Source organism: Scleropages formosus, chromosome 14 (genome assembly GCF_900964775.1).
Source record: "Scleropages formosus chromosome 14, fSclFor1.1, whole genome shotgun sequence".
Taxonomy (NCBI): domain Eukaryota; kingdom Metazoa; phylum Chordata; class Actinopteri; order Osteoglossiformes; family Osteoglossidae; genus Scleropages; species Scleropages formosus.
This window is the reverse complement of record NC_041819.1, coordinates 5,682,941-5,702,681: the sequence shown is the minus strand read 5'-3', so window position 1 is coordinate 5,702,681 and position 19,741 is coordinate 5,682,941. Positions and strand designations below refer to the sequence as shown.

The 19,741-nt window shown below is 41.6% G+C and overlaps 3 protein-coding genes across 6 annotated transcripts in view; 2 read left to right on the top strand and 1 right to left on the bottom strand.

Moving 5' to 3' along the window:
* Positions 1–404: 404 nt before the first annotated feature.
* Positions 405–14,878, bottom strand: LOC108920582 (male-specific lethal 3 homolog). Of its 4 annotated transcripts, none has more exons than XM_018729453.2 (13): positions 14,631–14,878; positions 13,641–13,723; positions 13,203–13,298; positions 12,709–12,809; positions 11,541–11,644; positions 11,343–11,462; positions 10,061–10,221; positions 8,830–8,988; positions 7,054–7,301; positions 6,331–6,440; positions 5,646–5,745; positions 5,218–5,302; positions 405–866 (listed from the first exon to the last, which is right to left on the bottom strand). In XM_018729453.2, exons 1-13 carry the CDS (start codon positions 14,727–14,729, stop codon positions 767–769), a joined length of 1,566 nt encoding a protein of 521 aa, XP_018584969.1. In that variant the 5' UTR covers positions 14,730–14,878; the 3' UTR covers positions 405–766. The 4 variants fall into 4 exon arrangements, with proteins under 4 accessions (XP_018584969.1, XP_018584968.1, XP_018584966.1 ...); XM_018729452.2 differs by having other exon boundaries at positions 11,343–11,465; positions 14,631–14,876; XM_018729450.1 differs by lacking the exon at positions 14,631–14,878 and adding an exon at positions 14,400–14,606 and having other exon boundaries at positions 11,343–11,465.
* Positions 14,879–14,961: 83 nt separating this feature from the next.
* LOC114912189 (uncharacterized) lies at positions 14,962–18,709 on the top strand. The gene is made up of 3 exons (XM_029257847.1): positions 14,962–15,022; positions 15,160–15,236; positions 15,793–18,709. The coding sequence occupies exon 3, from the start codon at positions 15,796–15,798 to the stop codon at positions 18,379–18,381; it is 2,586 nt and encodes an 861-aa protein (XP_029113680.1). The 5' UTR covers positions 14,962–15,022; positions 15,160–15,236; positions 15,793–15,795; the 3' UTR covers positions 18,382–18,709.
* LOC114912188 (uncharacterized) overlaps positions 14,980–19,741 on the top strand; it is a 32,187-nt gene continuing 27,425 nt past the window's right edge. Inside the window, exon 1 of the mRNA XM_029257845.1 lies at positions 14,980–15,033. The gene's annotated coding sequence lies outside the window, so the exon portion shown is untranslated. The remainder of the gene's footprint in view (positions 15,034–19,741) is intronic.

Genomic DNA, 19,741 nt, shown 5'->3' with positions numbered 1-19,741 from the left:
CACTTAAGAAAGGAGATGCTTTCAGAGATCATTTCAACTTGGTCAGACAAAAAAAGTTAATATTTGCTGAATAAGCTGTTCAAATTATTCTGAAGAGTTCACTTTGTATTTACCAACTAATAAATCTTTATAGAGATTCTTAATAGAAATAGATGGAAAAACTTCTCTGGATAATTTCCTGTTAATTTAAATAAACCAATGAAGCTGTAGAAAGTCGTTAAAAGAAGATATCTAAAGAAACGGATAAAGCGAAAGTCTCAGTGGTGTGAATTATTCTCCAAGTATTTTTTCAGTAAAAAGAATCAATATCCCTAATCATAAAAGAAACTATGAATCAAAGTTTGTTGAAGGGAGTCAGAACTGCAAGAGAGATGGAAAGCTCACATGGAGGCGAAGGTCAGGACTGGTAGCGAAGTATGTCTTTAATGACGTTTGCCTTCGTTCCCTCAAAATTTGCTCAAGAAAGCAAAGACACCACTGCAGTGCCAACACTGCAAGGCGGGGGAGATCAAAAGTCACTGAACGTCAAAAGAGCAACAGCATAAGAAAAACAGGGCATTTCCTGTTGAAGTGGGCGTCCATAGGTGACCACTTGCAGTCCAGGATACAAGAGACTGATGCAGAGAAACAGCCTCCAGATGCCCATGTAGAAAATCAGTTTATGGAGGCAAAATGCAGTAGTTGGCAGCCAAGGAGCGCAGCGAGTGCTGAAGCATGGCTTAAACACACGGGACCACCATGCAGCAGCACTTTGTTCAGCCGCGCATCAGCAGACGGCCCGAGGGTGCTTCATGCTGTAGTGGGCCTCTGAGGCTGAGACGTAGGCTGACTCGGGGAAGAAGTCCTCGTGGTACTCGGCCAAGAACCTAGTATGAAGCAAACAAAGGTAAGACTACTGCAAGGCTGTGATGACAAACAGCAAGAACCTATTGTAAATGGCCATTTATAATAGGAAATATTCCTATTCATATGCCCTCTATAATATTCACATCCCCTCTGTTAAACAGCTCCATGGACCAGACATGCCTTCAAGTACTTATATTGAGAGTACTTTACAAAAGCACTACAGAAATATGTTTCTCAAAAAAAAAAAAAAAAAAAAAAAAAAAAAAAAAAAAACACACAACAAGTAAATTTAATCTTAACTGACCCTTCAAGTCATCATATATAGCCACTTGTTTAATGTGCAGACGGTATGGAGAATGTAGTAGAAGTACAGGGAATGAGGCAGGACACACTGGATGGAGGGACACCAGTCTATGTGAGATCAGTTGAACACACATTCTTTCTTTCTCGCTCTCTCACACACACACACACACACACACACACACACCACGGGTAATTTAACGTCACCAGTTGACCTGAAAAATACATCTTTGGAGTTTGTGAAGAAACCACATAACCCAGAGAAAACCCAAGGGAACAATGGGACAACATGCCAACACCACAGAAACTGAGCTCCATTTGAACCCACATCCAAACCCAAAGCCCAGGAGCTGTGAAGCTCCAGTGCTACCCACTGCACAAATTAAGATAAACATTACTACTATGTTTATGTAAATTCATTTAGCAGACACTTTTCTCCAAAGCAAATTCCAATGAACACTATGTACTGTTACTATCTGCCCACACCTTATTCACCAAGGTGACTTACACTGCTAGATACACTACTTATGAGCCATTTATCCACATTTACATTTATTCATTTAGCAGACTTCTCTCCAAAACATACATGTGGTCCCCGATTTACGACAGTTTGACTTGCAACTTTTTCAACTTTACGATAGTGAGCTGGCAATAGACATTCAGTAGAAACTGTACTTCTAATTTTGATTTTTTTTCCCAGGCAAGCGATACTCAGAGCGATTACTCTCTTGCAATCCTGGGCAGCAACAGCAATCCACATCTCCCGTTTTGTCACGTAGAGGCGTGTATTAAATGCATTTCTGACTTAAGATATTTTCGACATACATTTTCGGGGAACGTAACCCCATCGTAAATCGGGGACCACCTGTACATCTCACAGAAAATACAGCTTGTTTTCCCCATTCCACTGAAGCATTTTCCACACTATGGGTGATTTTACAGTGATAAACGCACATCTTTCAACCGTGGGAGGAAACCCACACAGACACTGGGAAAACATGCTAAGTCCATACAGACTGAGTGGGGATCAAACCTATGTCTTCTCACCACCCAGGCACTGAGACAGCAGCGCTACTCATCGTGTCACTGTGTCGCCCCATACTACTACATTGCTTAGCTGCCTTCTACCCAAAGCAGCTTAAAATTTTATTAATTTAGAGAGTGGGCATTTTTTTTTTTTTTTAATGTGTACAAAAACACAAATGTTGATCACACTCCAGTTCAAACAAGTTAAAACATTCACGATGCTGCCCAAACCATTATCATCATATGGACAATCTGGCTCTTCAGCCACATTTGGGGTGAATTTGTACAGAGCCTTTTCATTCTTCGCTGCTCACAGAGTGTGGTTTAAATTGTTGCCCAGCAACGTGAAGACTGAAGCTTTTAAAAAAAACACAAAGCTCTGGCACAGACACCGTGCCAACGTGCATCTTGGGAGATGGAACTGGGGGTGGACATATTTCTGGCTGAATTCCTGATGGTGTCTGGTGGAGAGATAACCACACTCAGCAGAAGCGATACCGGAATCATCAGAGCCACTTGGTGACAGTGACGCTTGCCTACTCCAGCGTAGCAAGTTACGCAGCTGACTGGATCGGACTGATGCAGCTTCCCTCCCTTTTCATAGCCCCCAGGGCCACTCTCACTGCTGCCGACCCACACATAAAGGAGAAATCACTGTGACAAGAAATCTCCAACAGGACATTTACTTGCCTTGAATAACCCAATTCAAAGTTGAAGGCAAAATCTCCTGTATAATCAGAAATAATCCCACATGTTCTTAGTATCTGCTGTATGGCTAAATCCCTAAATCTTGCCATTACATCTTAGCCATCTTAGCCTCATAGCTCTTAATCTTATGGCAGCAATTATTCTTATAACCAAAGAAATTAAACAAAGACCCATTTCCTATGGAAAGTAAAATTAACACTACCTGCTAAGGATTACCAAATTTATTCCTGGTATATAAGGGTTTAAAGGACCGTTACAATATTCCAATTAATACAGATGGACGTAGCTTCTCCCAGAAATATTTCTCTAATCAGATATTTTAATTATCTGTAATCACCAGAATTCTGGGGGCACCAGAGTGATAGTACCTCTGTAGAGAGTGGAAGAAAAAGCAAAAGTTGAGGTTCAGATCCACACTACAACATGAATAAAATGTTACTAGGAGTCCTACCAGAACAAATTGGCTTCATTCCACTGGAAACGGGTAGAGAATCAGTAGGGATCTGCCCCTTGAATGATCGTAATATATCTGTAATCATGAACCTCGACGTTGTCAGGTCCCTGTATTATGTTGCTGCTCCTATCCTTAGTCCACCCACACGATGCCAGACTCACAGTGTGACAAACTGACAAGGACATGAATTGGAAGACCATGTTTCAGCTGTTGTCTGCCTCCTGATGGACTCGGGAACATTGGGAGCGCACTTAAGGACAAGACACACCGAACTACAAAACAACCAAACTTGGAAAGAAGGAAAAAGCTCAATTATTTATGTACAGCTCCATGCTCAGTCCTTACATGGACTTATCCACTATGCCAGAGCAGACTCTTAAAGGCCATGGCTGAAAACAGTCTCTGCCAATCTAACATGAGCTTTATTAGAAAAAACACATGCACTACGAGAAGCTTCTCTGCCAATCAGCACAGACTAGTGGAAAGAAAAGAAAACTGCATGTTGATTTTTGTGTGTGTGTGTGTGTGTGTGTGTGTGTGTAAAAAAAAAAAAAATCCCTTCAGCTTGTGCCAGTTGAAGATCATTTGGCAGGATTTAAAGATTATTCTTCATAGAGGGGCTTGCATAACTGCACTAATCTTCCTCACTTTTATTGTGTGTTCAAAAGAGATTGGAAAGCATATAGGGTTTTCTGTCCAATTAGAAAACCCAGCAAAGTATATAATGTCCCAAGCAATTTGATCTCTTCATCTCAACAAGTAACTTAGCTGCTTCTGTCAGCTTTTTTTACCCATTTATTATTTAGACAAGCAACATACCACACTGCCAACAACACAAAGTTACCATTTTAGTCATGAAACCTAATCAAAATTAGGTCCATTTGAATTCTGTTTACACAAAAAAAAAAAAAGTTATATGTCAAGAAAATTAGGTTAACCTTCCACAAGAATACCACCTTCAGCTCAAAAATGTACACTTTCACTATCCATCCACCTTTATTGCCGACACACAGCATGTGGGGCAGGGCAGGATGGGATCCCAGCCCATTGCAGCACTAGCATACGCACCAACTCATTCACTCACACAAGCAGTAACACCAATTTAGAGTCACCAATCGAGCTGCAACGCACCTTTGCACTGTGGGAAGAAAAAGCACACAACCTATAAAAAATGAAGAATGTTGCAGACTCCACAAAGAAAGCACAGATCTCAAACCCAGGAGCTGTGAGGCACCAGTACTACCTACTGTGCCACTAAAGGGAGAACACTGCTGCTATGCTTCTTATTTATGATGCACTAGACCTCCAAAATGTACATAAATGCATTTAAAACTGAAGTTCAGACGCTAGTTCAACCTAAGGATACAACTGGAAATACACTTTTGATGGATCTAAAGTAACAGATAAATGGTAAACGTTTGTAACTTGAACGTGGAAGCAATCACATTCCCGTGTTACTTGCCTGCATAATGCTTAAGTAGTATTTAGGATGTGCAAGCTGTCACACTGGAAATGCCCTGAAAGTTGGCATTTAGCTACTCATTAATGAACTTAAGCTGAGCAGTTTGTTATTGGTGTCATTTAGACTGCAACTATGCAATACCCATCCGTTTTCACTGAAGAATGTAATTACACTAAGGCAAACTATTCATTCCTGGCAGTATATTGAGCATTTCATTTAATTTGCCACGTGAAGAACCACTAGATGGGCTCATTTGTGCATATGTTCTACTTCTGCTTGGTCCATTTAGATGAAAATCAGATTTATGCAGAGCCAAACTTTGGGGGGATGGGGGGGCTGCAAAATTATGAGTAGAGCAAGTTTTAAGGTCAATTGACACTACAGGCAGGAAACTTAAGTGGGAGCAGAAAAACAGACATACCTGAGGAATAATTCCAAGTGTTTCACTAGGGCCCTCAGATTTTTGTCAGGAATATGCATTTTACCCAGGATCTCTGGAAGTTTCACTGGTTGGAAAGAAAACAACACCATGATAAAGCATATGGGAGAGTGTACTAAAGAAACAAAAGCCAATGAGTACAAGTGTACTGCAGGTGAGGAAATGATAAGCTTTCAACCTTGTGGGCCCTAGACAACAGGAAACGAAACCACAACTGCTAACAAAGGGATTTAATTTCCGTAAAGTGGATGGGCATGCAGAACGAATGCGTTTCTTGCTGTGAGATTGCGAAGACAACCACTGAACTTTGCCACCATAATCTGACTGCTGCTCAGTACTCTTGTGAAGTTATCATCAAACAGTGAGGTGCAAGTTTGAAGTACTTTGGTGAATGCACTGAAGATTCTTACCGAAGAGGCGTAGGAGGTGCTGGGATCCATACATGTAAGAAGGTGGTGGAGGCTGGTCACTTTGAGGATAGTTGTCAGGCGTGAGTTTCCAGCTCAAAACCTAAAGACAAAAGCCAGAAAATACTCTTGGTTTTTTTTAAAGTGCATTTATGGCTCAAGTATGCAAACTGAAAGGGGGGGGGAGGGGGTGCAACAGCAATATTAAGAGGGTAGGGAACATACTGAGTGATTCAATTAAAAGAAAGTAAAAAATAAAGAACTAGGTACATCACTTTTGGCCAGCAACACAAGTTGGCATCCACTGACACAAATGAATACTGCCAACTGAGTGCTGTAAAATAATGTAATTAATACTTTGATAGAGGATTATACAATGTGTGAAGCTCTAAATAAGTTCTTAGAAGCTATCAAAAATGGTGTAACCAAAGAGATTCTAACTAAGCAGTTCTACAACAATCCGTGTCATCCGAGTTGAGAATGAAAACCAAAATTTGTGTATATGAAAGTGCTACATACGTTGACTCCTGGAAAGCCTTTAAATAAAAAGTTCAGGGAAGGGGGGGATATCACACAAACACACAGAGAAAGATTCTAGAGAAAGAGTCAATGTGTGACAAATGATTCTCATGACCTACCACTCCACAACAAAGGTAAAGGTGGATGAAACTGTTGTGGATAAACTCACCTCATTGAGTTCATTGTTCCTCCTGCTCTCGAGGCCAGAAAACACACAGCTGCCATCTTTGCTGGGGGTCAGGGGCAGGGGGGATGAGGAACCACTGTGAACAGGTGTTTCTAAGGAGACAGAAAAAAAAAAAAAAAAAACCCCAACCATTAGAGGAAAGAATGCAACATGTACATTCCTGAATGAACTAAAATCTTTGAGCCTAGAATAAGACTAAGGCTCGAAGATCTATATTATTTCTGAGTTCTAAATAATGAGATAATTTACCCAGTCAGATGATGTTTCTCTTTAGACACACACTATTTCAATTAATTATTTTCCAACTTATACACCAAGGTAAGTTTGACTACAGCAATTCATAGTATGTACCTTGCTTAAGGTGGGGGATTTGAATACAAGGCTTTGTATTTCAATTTGACATTTCTAACTACTACAATATCTGCATATAAGAATGTATATTGTCTGTATAACATCGAAATAATCCACTCTAAGGTTGAATGAGCTCAGACAAGCAGGATGCTGGTGTTTGTAAGTAATCAATGTTCACCGAGTAACAAGAAGAAAACTAACAGGAATAACAAACATAAGTAGTCAGTCTGTTCGACATCAAAGTGCTGTGTAAAAGTTAGATCCTAGCAAGCTGTCTAGAATAAAACACTGAACTGACACTTGACAAGTGCTGCAGTTAACAGCACAGGACATAGTCCACAACTGGAAACTCACTCTTCTCCAAGTTAAGGAAGAACCTGGGCAGTGCAGCAGGAGTATCTGCATGTCGGCGCTTAGGCTGTGGAGACAGCCGCTCCCCCCCGGATGTGTGTCGTGTAGAACGACGCAGCGACTGCCCAGCATCGGGGTCAGCCCGGCGCCGCTTGGGCGTAGATGGTTCACTCGGTGCCGGCTGGCTGTCTGTGGATTGTGGGGTGGAGGAGTTCAGGCCGGACGGGCTGGGCGAACGCTCCCGCAGCGTTCTGTGCACGTAAAATAAAAATGCTTGTGAGCAGCCAAGGATAACAGCAGAAGGCATTCATTTCGTAATTCAGACCATTAACAGCACATTAACAAAACAATTTAACAACAGCATCTGCATTTCATTTAGCACTCTGCCATTTGATTTTCATTCCTTTCCTATCAGTTGTGTATGCAGTTATAAGCATCGTATACACAGTTTAAATTTTTAGAAGTACTCTGTTCTGTGTGGTAATGCAGTGGTTACAGCTACTGCCTTTGGACCCAAAGGTCACAAGTTTAGTTCCCACCTCCACCTGTAGTACCCCTGAGCAAGGTACTTACCCTAAAATGCTCAAGTAAAATTACCCAGCTGTACACATGGGTAAATAATTATAACACTGTAATTTGCTTTGGAAAAAAGCATCAGCTAAGTTAATTTAAAAAAAAAAGTGATGTTGCAATAAGCAATGTTAGGTTTGTATACTAAACTCCTTACAACGATTTATTCATTTATACAGGTAGGTCATTTTTACTTTAGCAATTTAGGATAAGTATCTTGCTCAAAGGGTACTATAACATGGTTTAGGCAGGGGCGTAGATTAGGATCATATGTGTGGGAAGTGACAGCTTTAACCACTATGCTACCTGCTGGCCCCACATAGACATAATACTGTACTATACACATGCATATGAAGAAATGGAAACATAGTAGGCCTTGAAACAACGTGATCTCTACGATTTACTTCACCTCATTACTCTAGATTGAAGGTTGCACAAACATCTTCAGAACACTTAACACAGCTACCACAGTAGCTAAAATAAACTGATACCAACTACAGTGATGTCATGAGAACTAGCTGATCTCACTACACTCAGTTCGGCCTGAGCCATTTATTCAAACTCACGCATACTATTATTTGACACCTTTATGTCATAGGTGTTATTACTGTGGAAGTTCCACCCATTGTGTATTGCTGTGTGACGGAGGGAAAAAATTTATGATAGGGTAGTGAGGTTTACTGAAAACTACAGAAATAAAGTAAAAGCACCCCAAAAAGGAATATATTAACATTATGAAAAATTACATGTTTTGTCTGCAAGTGATGTACCTTCTCTCTATACTTTCTTCGGGCTAATGCTCAAATGAACATGACCCCACTTCACTGGTCACAGTATTACACTGATTATACGAGGGTAAGTCAAGAAGTACCCACAATAAATTTTTTCTTTTTTTTTTTTATAAAAGAAAAGAAAAAAAAAAAAAACAAACAGATACTTTGGGAAAGAACCAAGTGGTATTCCCACTTGGGCAGTCAAGGTTGCTAATGCCCAATGGGACACAATCACCTCAATCCTACTTACATACAGAAAAAAGTTGCCATTCAGTTCCAAAGGTAAAGAAGGGCCAAACTCTGACATTTGCAACAGCAGCAGCAAAGGCCAAACACTTGAGATGACACCTCCTGAGGAAGCATCACAACCATATCTGGTTCCTGAAACTGAATAAAGTACTAAAATAGAACTTGTTCTACATTTTGTCAGTTTTACCTTCCAGAACTTGCAGCTGTGTCCCTAATGGGCAGGAAGAATTTGGCAGAGCTGACCTTCTTGAACTGAGCATGCTCATTAGGATACAGAAGAATCATTGGGAGAGTGAAATCAAATGTTATTCGCAATCCATCCACCATCTCCTTGCACAGCTCCTCACTAAAAGTTAAACAAATTAAAAAAAAAAAAAAAAAAAAAAAAAAAAAAAAAAACACACAACAGCAATTACAGGTTTGCAAACATAAAGAGGGCTATTCAAATATTCAGCTTTTTATGTTTTGATCAAAGGTGCATACTGCTGAGAATGACAATGCATACATAGCTGATGCACAACACAAACAATGAACACAAGAACTGGGCTACAGGATGCAGCTCTAACAAAGATATATACAGTAATGCACCGCTTAACGACCGGCCACACAGACGACGATGGTGCCATAAGATTATAACGGAGCTAAAAAAAAAAAAATTCTAAGACTAGCAAAGTCATAACACAACATGTTATGTGTTCATGGTGGTGCTGGTGTAAACAAACCTACTGCGCTGCCAGTCATAAAAATACAGCATATACAATTATGTAAAGTACATAAGGCTTGAGGAGGGGGCTGTCGCGGGTTCAGCCGATGCCCGGTGTGTGGCAGGTCTGGGGTTCGAGCCCTAGTTAGGGTGCCTTGCGACGGACTGTGTACACCCTCCCCCTTCGGCCTTGCACCGCGTTGTGGGGTAAAGCTCCAGTTCACCACGACCCCGCTCGGGACAAGTGGTTGTTGACAAGGGATGGACATAATGCTTGATAATGATAACACCTGTTACTGTTTTAGGTATTTACTATACTGTACTTTTTATAGTTAAGTGTACTCTGTACTTCTAAAAAAAAAAGTTTACTGTAAAACAGTATGCTACGTCACACTGGGAACAGCTCCATAAATCTCGTGTTTACCGCATCCCTTGACTGTATTGAGGCTATACCATCCCGGTTTGTATAAGTACACTATGATGTTTGCACAACGATGAAATCGCCTAACGACGCATTTCTCAGAATGTATCCCTGTTGTTAAGCGACACGTGTCTGTAATGCTAATTGTTTCTCCAAGCGTTATTTCTGAAGTAGCACTGGTACCTCCCATAGATATACAGTACACTCCTCTATAAGGAAGAACAGCTACAATGATCTACAGGAATCTTAAAGGGACTGTTGATGGCTGTGGGTCCACTCTGTGCTGGAACTTACTTCTTCTCAGGGGGAACGTAGTGCGGATTGTGGCCAGTCTGGGTTGCACTGTGGTGATGCCGATACCTCTCGTTAGCAGAAAAGGCAGCATTTATGGTGAAGTGCTTTACATAGGACTCTAAGATGTTAACAATGTTCATTTGGCAGGGAAGCTTCACCAACTGTTGGACAACAGAAAAACAAATAAGCCTTCAGAACAGCAGCAGTTACACAGGAATGTTAGCTCATAATCTGCATACCTCTTTGAAAGATCCAACTCCTCAGTCAGAGAAAAAACTGAGCAAAGAATGTTTCGGCAAAATCTAATTTAAATTATATAACATATTTAGGTTTATGTGATTCTAAAGATTACATGCATGTATGACCTGTACCATTTCCTCTTATTTAAACATTTTAATACACTTCCAAAGGAGGAGAACTCATCACGTACGGGCCTGATTGAGGAGCTGTTGCTAAATGCTCCCAACCGTACAAAGAAGCATTTAAAAAGCCAAGATCCTTCACTTAGATCTTGTAAACTACACAGCATATCAGCTCTGCACTTCTTCCATACAGATTTTATTGATTTAGATGTAACACAAGCCTTATTGGACTAAGCTGCAAGAAGCCAACTCCGACAATTCTTGTCTGCCATCTGCTGCTTATAAACTTTTTATAAGTGAACAAATGAGTCTACTTTACACTGAAACTGAAAACCCATGAAGTACTTATGATGTGCACCAAATTTAATAATGATGAAATCTATCTGGCGGGGAGGGGCGTATATCCATTTGGCATGCTACAAAGTGTCTCTGCAACACCTATACTCCCATGCCATGAAATACACATGTAATGTAATGAAGAATACATTATGGAATCATCATTATTATTGCCAAGCTACTATGCTAACTCTGCCCATTAATTTTTTGAAACTGCTTATCCTTTACAGTCACCTAATCATGTGTAAAGCAGGGATCACCTTCAACGGGACACCGGTGTTTCACAGCAATTGCACACATACTCGCTCACGCATACACACAAAGGGCCATTTAGTCACAAATCCACCTGAAAAACATCTGTGGACTGTTGAAACAACCTGAGCAGCCAGAGGAAAGTCATGCAATCATGGTAGGGAGAATATGCAAACTATTAGCCAGATTCAAACCTACATTCAAGCGAAGAGCCAATGAGACACCAGTGCTACGGAGTAGTATAGCACCCATATACACAGAGTCTTGTGATATTTAAAATCACTTCGAAGTTTTAGGAATATCATCTGAAACCTGCCGTTATGACTCCGTACCTTTTTCCTTTTGTTTATGTAGTAGCAGTCATCCTCCAGCTTCTTCTTCAGCACCTCTGGGATCTCGATGTTGATGGTTTTATCTTCATTGTCCCTCTTGTTATGAGCTTCTTGTTCTTCCTTCTGAGGAACGAGGAGCTATTAGCCAATACCCTGCTTCTTCATTTTAAAATACACCACATCTGAAGGAAACACTACCATTTCGTTCAGCTCCTCAGATGAGTCACTATCCTCGCTTTTCAACGACTCAATGTCCTCTGAATTGCCCTCGTCACTGTCTTCAGATGACGATGAAATTAGAGCTACAAAGAAGGAGAAAAGGATATTTACACATACATGTACAAGATAAGGCCATGTGGCAGTTGAAATGATAGCTGCTTTCACAACAGACAGCAAACCCTGTGAGATTCTTTTACAGGGCAGGGCCTTCAAACCCACACCTGAATGTCATTGCAGTGATTACAAACCATGTAGCTGTGGAGCAAAGTGTCTGCTAAATGAATAAATAAATGTAATTCTACACAAAATTAGATATTATCTTTTAGCCCATTTAAAGATTTTCTAACCGAGCACTAAATACCACCTTAAGAAAGTTAATGTAATGAATGAGACAAGCTGATTAACTCAAGAGACTGACAAGCTGAGACTGCTGTGGAATATAGTCAAGGCCAAAATACTTGTTTTTGCAAATAACCCACAGTTTGCTCTAAAAACAAGTGGAAACTGAACAAAGTATTCAGTCTCCACAATTCTTTATTTCACTGTTAGTTACATATACAGGTTAGTGTATCTCCAGCTAAGCACTTTGTCATTGTCTTTGAACCAGCTGAAGAGTCAACAGCCAGCAGTCACTCAACTGATATTTCTCCCCTTTAATCCTAGAACACCACCTAGTAGTGGGTGAAAGGAAGGGGCATCTCCCTGCCAGCCCCTGCACCAATCCTCAGGATACATACCTTCTGGGTGTTATCCTTTCTCCAACAGAAAATGTCTCCCTTTTGCTGCTCATTCAGCCTCCAGCCGATTTCATAAACCAGGTGTTCCCCCAAAGACTAGTATTATAGGGCCTTTATTTTCATTCAGAATCTAACAAATGATTTTAAATCACAAGATAAAAAAAGAAAGGGAATTGCAAAAATTGTCACTATAGACTCACTATTTGGTAGTACAGCATATGGTCAAAATAACCACAATCAAGCGCTTCCTATAGCCACCGATGAGCTTCCAGCACCTCTGTGCCAGCAATCGGGAGCACTCTTCTTGCTGAACCTGCCCAAGTTCTCCCACATCTGAAGAGTACCTTCTCCAAACATGGATGGAGCCCCTGTTTTCCTGTATTTACTAGGTGACACAAGTGAACACTTACAGGCATCATCGCTCTCCTCTTTCTCCTCTTCAGGTAGAGTTTTTAACACAGAGTCAACACCTGGAAGACGACAGCGTCTCTTCCTCCATCCCTTTCTCCTCCTAAATGAAAGAAAGTCATTACTGTCAGGCCCCTTTTTCCCCTTAAAATCAATCGCTGCTTCCTCCTGCTTGTTTTCACAAGGAGCAGTACAAAACAAATCATTTCAATAAAATGGAACATGCAAACAGAAATACAGAAATCTCAACTGTTAAATAAACATTAAAAACTTTAGTAGAAACTTAAATTTGCCTTTTCGGCTTACAATCACAGACCGCACTTAAGGAACATTTATTTGATATGTTTTATTATACACAAATGGCCTCAAACTTTCATCTCTAAAAAAAATGGGGGGGGGGGGGGCTCACAAGTATCCAAAATTCTCAACAAATCAAAACGTTTATCCAACAAGAGAAATCAGAACCCTGTTTTATTTCTTCATGAGTAACACCTACATGCGAGCCACAGCTTTGCGAGCCAGTTTACGCTGTAACCTGCGGTTTTCATCTGTGTCACGGAGAACATGATCCTCTGCTGCCCAGCGATCCCAGCTGAAACACAAAGGAAACAAAAGGATCTCCTCATGCGACACTACCATAGAATGCTGCTGTAACTGTTACATGCCAATAACGCTGCATAATTATAATTTACTGAGCTGATATCTCTGCCTGAAATTACTTACAATGTTAGATCATCAATTTCACACTGATTTGCCTATTACTTAAGAGGACTACAGGAGAGGGATTTGAACCAGGAACCATCCGATGGCAAGGCAAGAGCCCTAATACTATTCCACCTGCTCCCATACTGTACATCGATTATAACATAATCATGAATAAAATCGAGAACCCCCCCCGGCCTGTGTCAGTCATCCCTGCTCCAGCGGATCCTACCTTCTGTTCCAACCATTGAAGTGAATCAGGTACTCTGGGACCTTCTTGCCTCGCTCATCTTTTCCAAGGACAACATCAACCACCTAAGAGTCCATATGATATGGAGAAAGTTATAGGTGCGGAATATGACATGTCTATAATCAGCGCCACATCGATCGGATTGTTTGGCGCCTCACGCTGCGGTCCGACCTCCACTGCGAGCATGATGCTAACACTAACAGCACAGAGAAGCTACATACATACAACCAACAAGCGTGACACTGAGACTGCTCACTGCCGTTGTCGTGACAATCATGTTTCGAGTCTATATTCGATGACATAACACGACAATCCAATAGATCATTCATATACTGCAAAGAAGGTGAGCTTCGCGATATAAATAGAGCGGTGCTAGCGGGCTATGCTAACGTTAGCCTCTAACCTAAAACAAGTTCACGCCACTGTTACTCAGCCAGGGGAGCGAAAAGCAAGCAAGCAAGCTGCTTTGAAAATTAGAAAGACATTTGTCAGCAGGGTAATTTACACTCCGAACTGAATGTATATAATTATTACACAACAAAAAAGAAAGAAGGGGGGAGGGGGAGACGGCGGACAGTGAGTCGGCCGCAGGCCGCGTCGCGCCGGAATGCTGTGTTAACGCAAAAGCGCTGTGTTTGCAGGCGCTTGGGCGACCGAGCAGGACAGCAAACATGGAGATTCGACACCAACGTGCTATTTCTGGTCTCCGAAATGTGAAATGTGCGGTCTAATGCCTCTTACCAGAGAGGTCTTAACACGCACAACACAAACAAAGTACAGGAAGAGCAGAGAGAGGCGCATCAAGTCCAACTCCAAATGCAGAAGCTCAGACTCAGAGTGGAAAATGGAATAAAACTGTACAGTAACGTAGCGTACGGTTAATGCTAACATTTGATTTAGCATGATACTGCCGAAGAACAAACATGTCAGGAGAGTGTCGCCCAGCAGCTGTTTCCACGCTGTCCGATTTACCTTCGCATCATACAACACTTTGGCCTTGGTTGGGTCTGGTTCGAAGCAGAGAACTTTTTCTCCTTTGTGGAATTTAAATTTCATTCCCCGAGAGTTCATTTGTTCATGATGGCGAGCAGGAGAGGAGGAATGCGAGCCCCCCACTCCTTAACCCGTTCACCGCCGGGCTTGATCAAATAAATACTGGCGCTGGGGGAAAAAACCGAGGAGACCAAGGATACAGCCCATCGCACTTTACGGAAACGCGGAATGCGAATACATGTGGAATGGGGCTTCAGGGGCACTGTAGACAGTGAAGTGACGTCACTGTAGTACGCTAAAACACGTAAGAGCGAGAACAAACGAGTCTGCTGTGCAGTGGCACGTGGGAAGCGGGATACTACAGCTGAGCAGTGAGCCGGGGGTGAGTAGCATACATTGCGAGTCCGTTTGAATTAAAAAGCGCTTTCTAACTCTGAAAACCGCATCGCTCCACTTTCATGTTATAAAAAACCTGAGTAATCGAATTTTTATTTTATTTTATTTAAAGATATCTTGTACTTTGTGGCTTGGTCCGCCTCAGCTAGGTTACCAAGCAAAGTTTGATCGACCCGATTTTTTTCTGAGGTAAGTAGGAATTTAATATTATATTTTCCTAGAATCTATAGATGTTGATGAAGTTTCGCATCAGTCCAGTATTTATTAACTTAAAGTTGTTTCTGAACCTGGGAAATGCATAATTAATTTTATTGCAATTTGTATAATATTATTTTATCCAATTAATGATCATGGCATTAAGACTTGTGCAGAAACAGGAGAAAATTGGGGGTTTTGGCATTTTCTAATTTAATTCAGAAGGCTTTGTCCCACAAAACGAGTGGGCTTTGTCCCACTTCTTTGTCTTTCAAAAAAAGAGGGGGTTTTAGGGGGGTTTTGCCTGGACCCAGGCTGAAATGCATTCCTTCAAACAAGTCAGTGTGCTATCATGGCGGGGAATGCAAATGTTTGATTGTTGTTCCTTGGTTTATCCATTGTGCTAGAAATCTGGTGAATTGCAATTAATTTGGGTTTTATAACAACCCTGTACCCAATATCTTAATTATTTTCTCTGAGGTCATCTGGATCATAGATTTTTGACCTGTCTAGAAATTCACCTAATTCAGTTCACCATTTATCTTCTTAGAAGATGCCTCCAAAAAAAAGACGCAACCTCATTGTCAATGCACATGCCCAACCGGGTGTGGGAAGATGGCACCTGAACGAGAATTTTTCAACACTTCCTGCTACCAGCACTGAGTTGAAAAAGGGACATGTATTACACCTGTACGTCTGTGCAGCGGGAAGTAGTAGAGCTGAGGCAGCGAGACAATTAAAAACACATTTTTCATCTGAGGGCTTTTCTTTCAGTAAGTCCCTGAGTAATGATATAAGAGTGGTTGTGAGAGCAACATGGAATAAGTTTAGAACACTCACTGACCCAAAAGAATTTGAACAGTTTTCAGCAATATGTGATGAACCGTTTGACCTCACTGAGGCAGTTGATCCTGAGTTCACAGTTCCTGTTGCACAGTTGCCAGTTCCTCAAGTTCCTGTTGTTTCACCTGGAATTTTTGATGAGAAATTAACTGTTGAACAAACAGATTCTGACACAATGACCAGAACTCCAGAGAGTCACCTTCAAGTTCATTCTGAGCCAGGTTCCTCTGCCAATTCAAGGAGTTGTCGAGGTGACCTGCTCACTCCTCGAGAAGCTAAGATGAAACAACGATCGGATTTTATGTTGTCAACCCACAGAGCAATGAAAAAGAGATACCAAGAAAAAGTGAGAGAATTGAGGAGACAGCTTCAGACCCCAAGAAAGTGCACAAATCAAGCTATTCAGAGGCAAAAGAACAGAGTTAACAGAAAAAAGGAAGAGATTAAAAAGCTAAAGGATATGTTGTATGGGAATGCCCTCTCCTGTGCATTACAGGAACAGAGAATTCGCAACAAAAGGCTGAAGGATGCGCACAGGAAACTTCTCCGAAAAAGGACCAAGACTGTTTCTGTGGCCAAGTATAATGAAGTCCTAATACAGACGAAGAAGAAGGACAATGTGATATCACAACTTCAACATGAAATCCTGCTTCTTCAGGAAAGAGTTGAAGACTTGACTTCAACCACGGAACATCCTGAGGAGCAAGAAGTTAATGGAAAGATGTACTCATCAGCCATGAGATTGAAAGTATATGACTGTATAAGTAGTAAACTGTCAACAGCAAGTATACCAGTAATCTTACAGAGAATAGCGAAGCATGATGGAATTGAGCTCAAAACTGTACCCCAAAGGAGCACTGTTGAGTTGATGGCCCAGGAATTAGGAGTGATTTCTCAACTGCAGACGGCTGAAATGATATTGGCTAATAATAATGTGACTTTGGGATTTGATGCAACTACCCAGGAAGGTACCCATGTCAACGAAATCCATTTTAGTACCGAACATGACAGCATGTCAGCTGCAGTGGATGAGTTGGCAGGAGGAACAGCAGAAGACTACTGCAATCATATCTGCCAAACTGTAGATGACTTGGCCCACACTTATGTTTTCTTTACTGAAGGGACAAACTTCGAGGAAACTAGGGCAAAATTGATTGAGAAGATATCGAATACGATGACTGACCGATGTGCGACCAATCACGCGGCCGTCCGTCTCGTAAGTAGCGAGTGGGGGAAAACGCTGAACGAGATGAACTGCCACTTGCACCCCCTGGATTCGATTGCGACAGCATGTAGGTCTGCATTGAAGAAAGTTGAAGAAACTGAGGGGAATGTTTATGGCGGGGACTGTATGGCAGCAAATGTCATACTGTCCTTTAGCAAACTTCGTTACAAGGACGGAAAGGGAGACCCCCGTGGTTTTGCGACTTTTTTGGATCAGAAGAAACTCCCGAGGGGCATTCTACCTCGTTACAGGGGCAATCGATTTCACGTGTTATTTCACAGTGCTGGTGTACTTATTGAGCACTATGAGGTATTTTCGGAGTTGTTGAAAGATGGCACAACGCTAGAGCGTAACTTGAGAGAGAGCCTTTGCAAAGATTTTTCAAGTGAAATAGCTCAAGTGGAACTTCAGGTCCTAGGAATCATTGGGAAGCACCTGACAGGTCCTTGGATGACTAAATTGTACACCCCAGTGGGTGCTGGGATAAGTCATGTTGATGGCATAGAACTGGTCAAGCAGGCCACTCGGAGACTCAAGGAGATGTTGCAGGACCCTCTTCAGATTCTGTCATCCACGGAGGATTTTTTTGGCCAAGAGATTGTGTTGGGCAATACATTAGCGAAGTTGAGGGCAATGCCTCATCATCGCCAATTTGTTCCCATGATGTCTTCTTGTCTTCAGGCAACTATTGATGTCCTTGAGCGCCAGTATGCCAAGTACTTCGCGCTGGAAGTGACAGAAAAGCTTCGGGAGGAAACCGCTTCCGTTAGATGTCACAACATGGATTCAGAAGGGTTAATAGGGATGTTTAGTGCTTTACTAAAAAAGGCACCGAGTGCCACGGTCAGTTTTCTCTCTGCCCGGATGAGAGCCTGCAAGAACAAGACGGTGGAGTACCTGGAGGAGCTAGACGATGAAAGGAGGGAACTTGTGCTGGAAAAGGCTGTCCGATGGGGGCGAATGCAAAGAGACAGGAAAAGGATGACTCGCAGAGAACTGAGTTTGGAGCTGATTAGGCGGCAGAAAGACAAACAGCAGGAAAGAAAAAACATTACAAGAAAGAAGGTTTAGGGGGAGGGGTCCCTTCTTATTGACCTAGTAGCGCTGAACGCTCTCTGTTCTGTGCCTTCTCACTATACCGTATGCTGGCTTCGACCTCACTTTGTTCTCCCCTTTCTTGGGTATTCGTGTGCTTACTTATCTACTTATTGTTGTTTTGTGGTTCTATGCAAGTACAGTATGCGCAGTCATCACATGTGTATCTTTGCTTAAACTGTGGAAGAGTCTACCTGTTACGGTCAGAAGTGCCCCGTCTGTCTGTCTTCAAATCTAAAGACTTGCATGTTTTCTCAGGAATTTCACTTTGAAATATAATTCCACTTAGCTGTGTTTGTTTTTCCCACCTCTATACCAAAGCAGATTAAATTACTTTGTTATAAATTACTAAATTTCTTGTTGTTGAGCATTGTTTCCCTACAGTCATACCCGAGAAGGTCGACCAGCCGGCCGGCGGTCGCAGGTGCACCCTATGCCGACTGAAGACGAAGACCAACTGCCGTGATTGACGAGATGTACCTTGCTGAACTGGGAAATAAAGCTAGCGTACAGCAAGAATGCCATTATTACTTGTAAACATAAAATTCTTATTTAACCTAGAATGCCCAGGAGGGGTGGGAAGCCACTGCCACTTGACCCTCAGGGGTTTTTTTTTTTCTCTTTACTTTTAGGAGGAGTTTTTGTTTTTTTCCTCTGTGGCCAGTAGGCATACTTATAGTTCTGTAAAAGCTTTGTGTTACCATAGTCTGTAGTCAACTATTGTCTTTTTATTTATTTATTTTTTTTTTTTTTCATGTGTTCAAGTGCTCTGTGTCACTGCACGAGAAGACTGCTCTATAACATAAACTCAGTTGTTTGGATGCTGCTCTAACTGTGTCGTATTTAAGTCTGGGATTAATAAAGTCTCCGAATTTCAGTCTTTCACATTACGTTTACTAATTTAGCTGTTTCTCACCAGTGCAACTTGCAATTATTTACCCATTTACACAAATGGGCAATTTTAATGCACAATTTAGGGTAAATGCACTGTTCAAGGACACTACATTTGGGTCTAAAGTTAGCACCTGTGACTACTACACTGTTAGTTCCCTGTTCCACTAACCAATTGAGAGTGACTATACTGCCCAATGATATTACAGCTAGGGGTGGGAGTTGAACCTGCTATTTTTTTTTTTTTTGGTCCAAAGGCAGCACCAGTAACCACTACACTATCAGTTAGCTGTTGCTTGTTCTTTTTCCTATGCTGTGCCACTCAGCATTAATTTATAGAAGAGAAGTGCAATGTATGGTTGTGAGGGAGGCGGGGTCTGCTCAGCAATGAGGAATTTGAAAAATGGGACAAATCCTGTCTACAGAGCTTTGTTAAATGTCCTCA

Bases quoted from the DNA above. Each gene is read 5' to 3' on its own strand.
- LOC108920582 (XM_018729450.1), bottom strand. From the start codon at position 14,561: ATGCTAAATCAAATGTTAGCATTAACCGTACGCTACGTTACTGTACAG. The intron at 10,222-11,342 runs GTACGGAGTCAT...GTTGTCCAACAG, and splicing joins ACATAAACAAAAGGAAAAAG to TTGGTGAAGCTTCCCTGCCA. The intron at 8,989-10,060 runs GTAAGTTCCAGC...TTTAACTTTTAG, and splicing joins TACGTTCCCCCTGAGAAGAA to TGAGGAGCTGTGCAAGGAGA.
- LOC114912189 (XM_029257847.1), top strand. From the start codon at position 15,796: ATGCCTCCAAAAAAAAGACGCAACCTCATTGTCAATGCACATGCCCAA.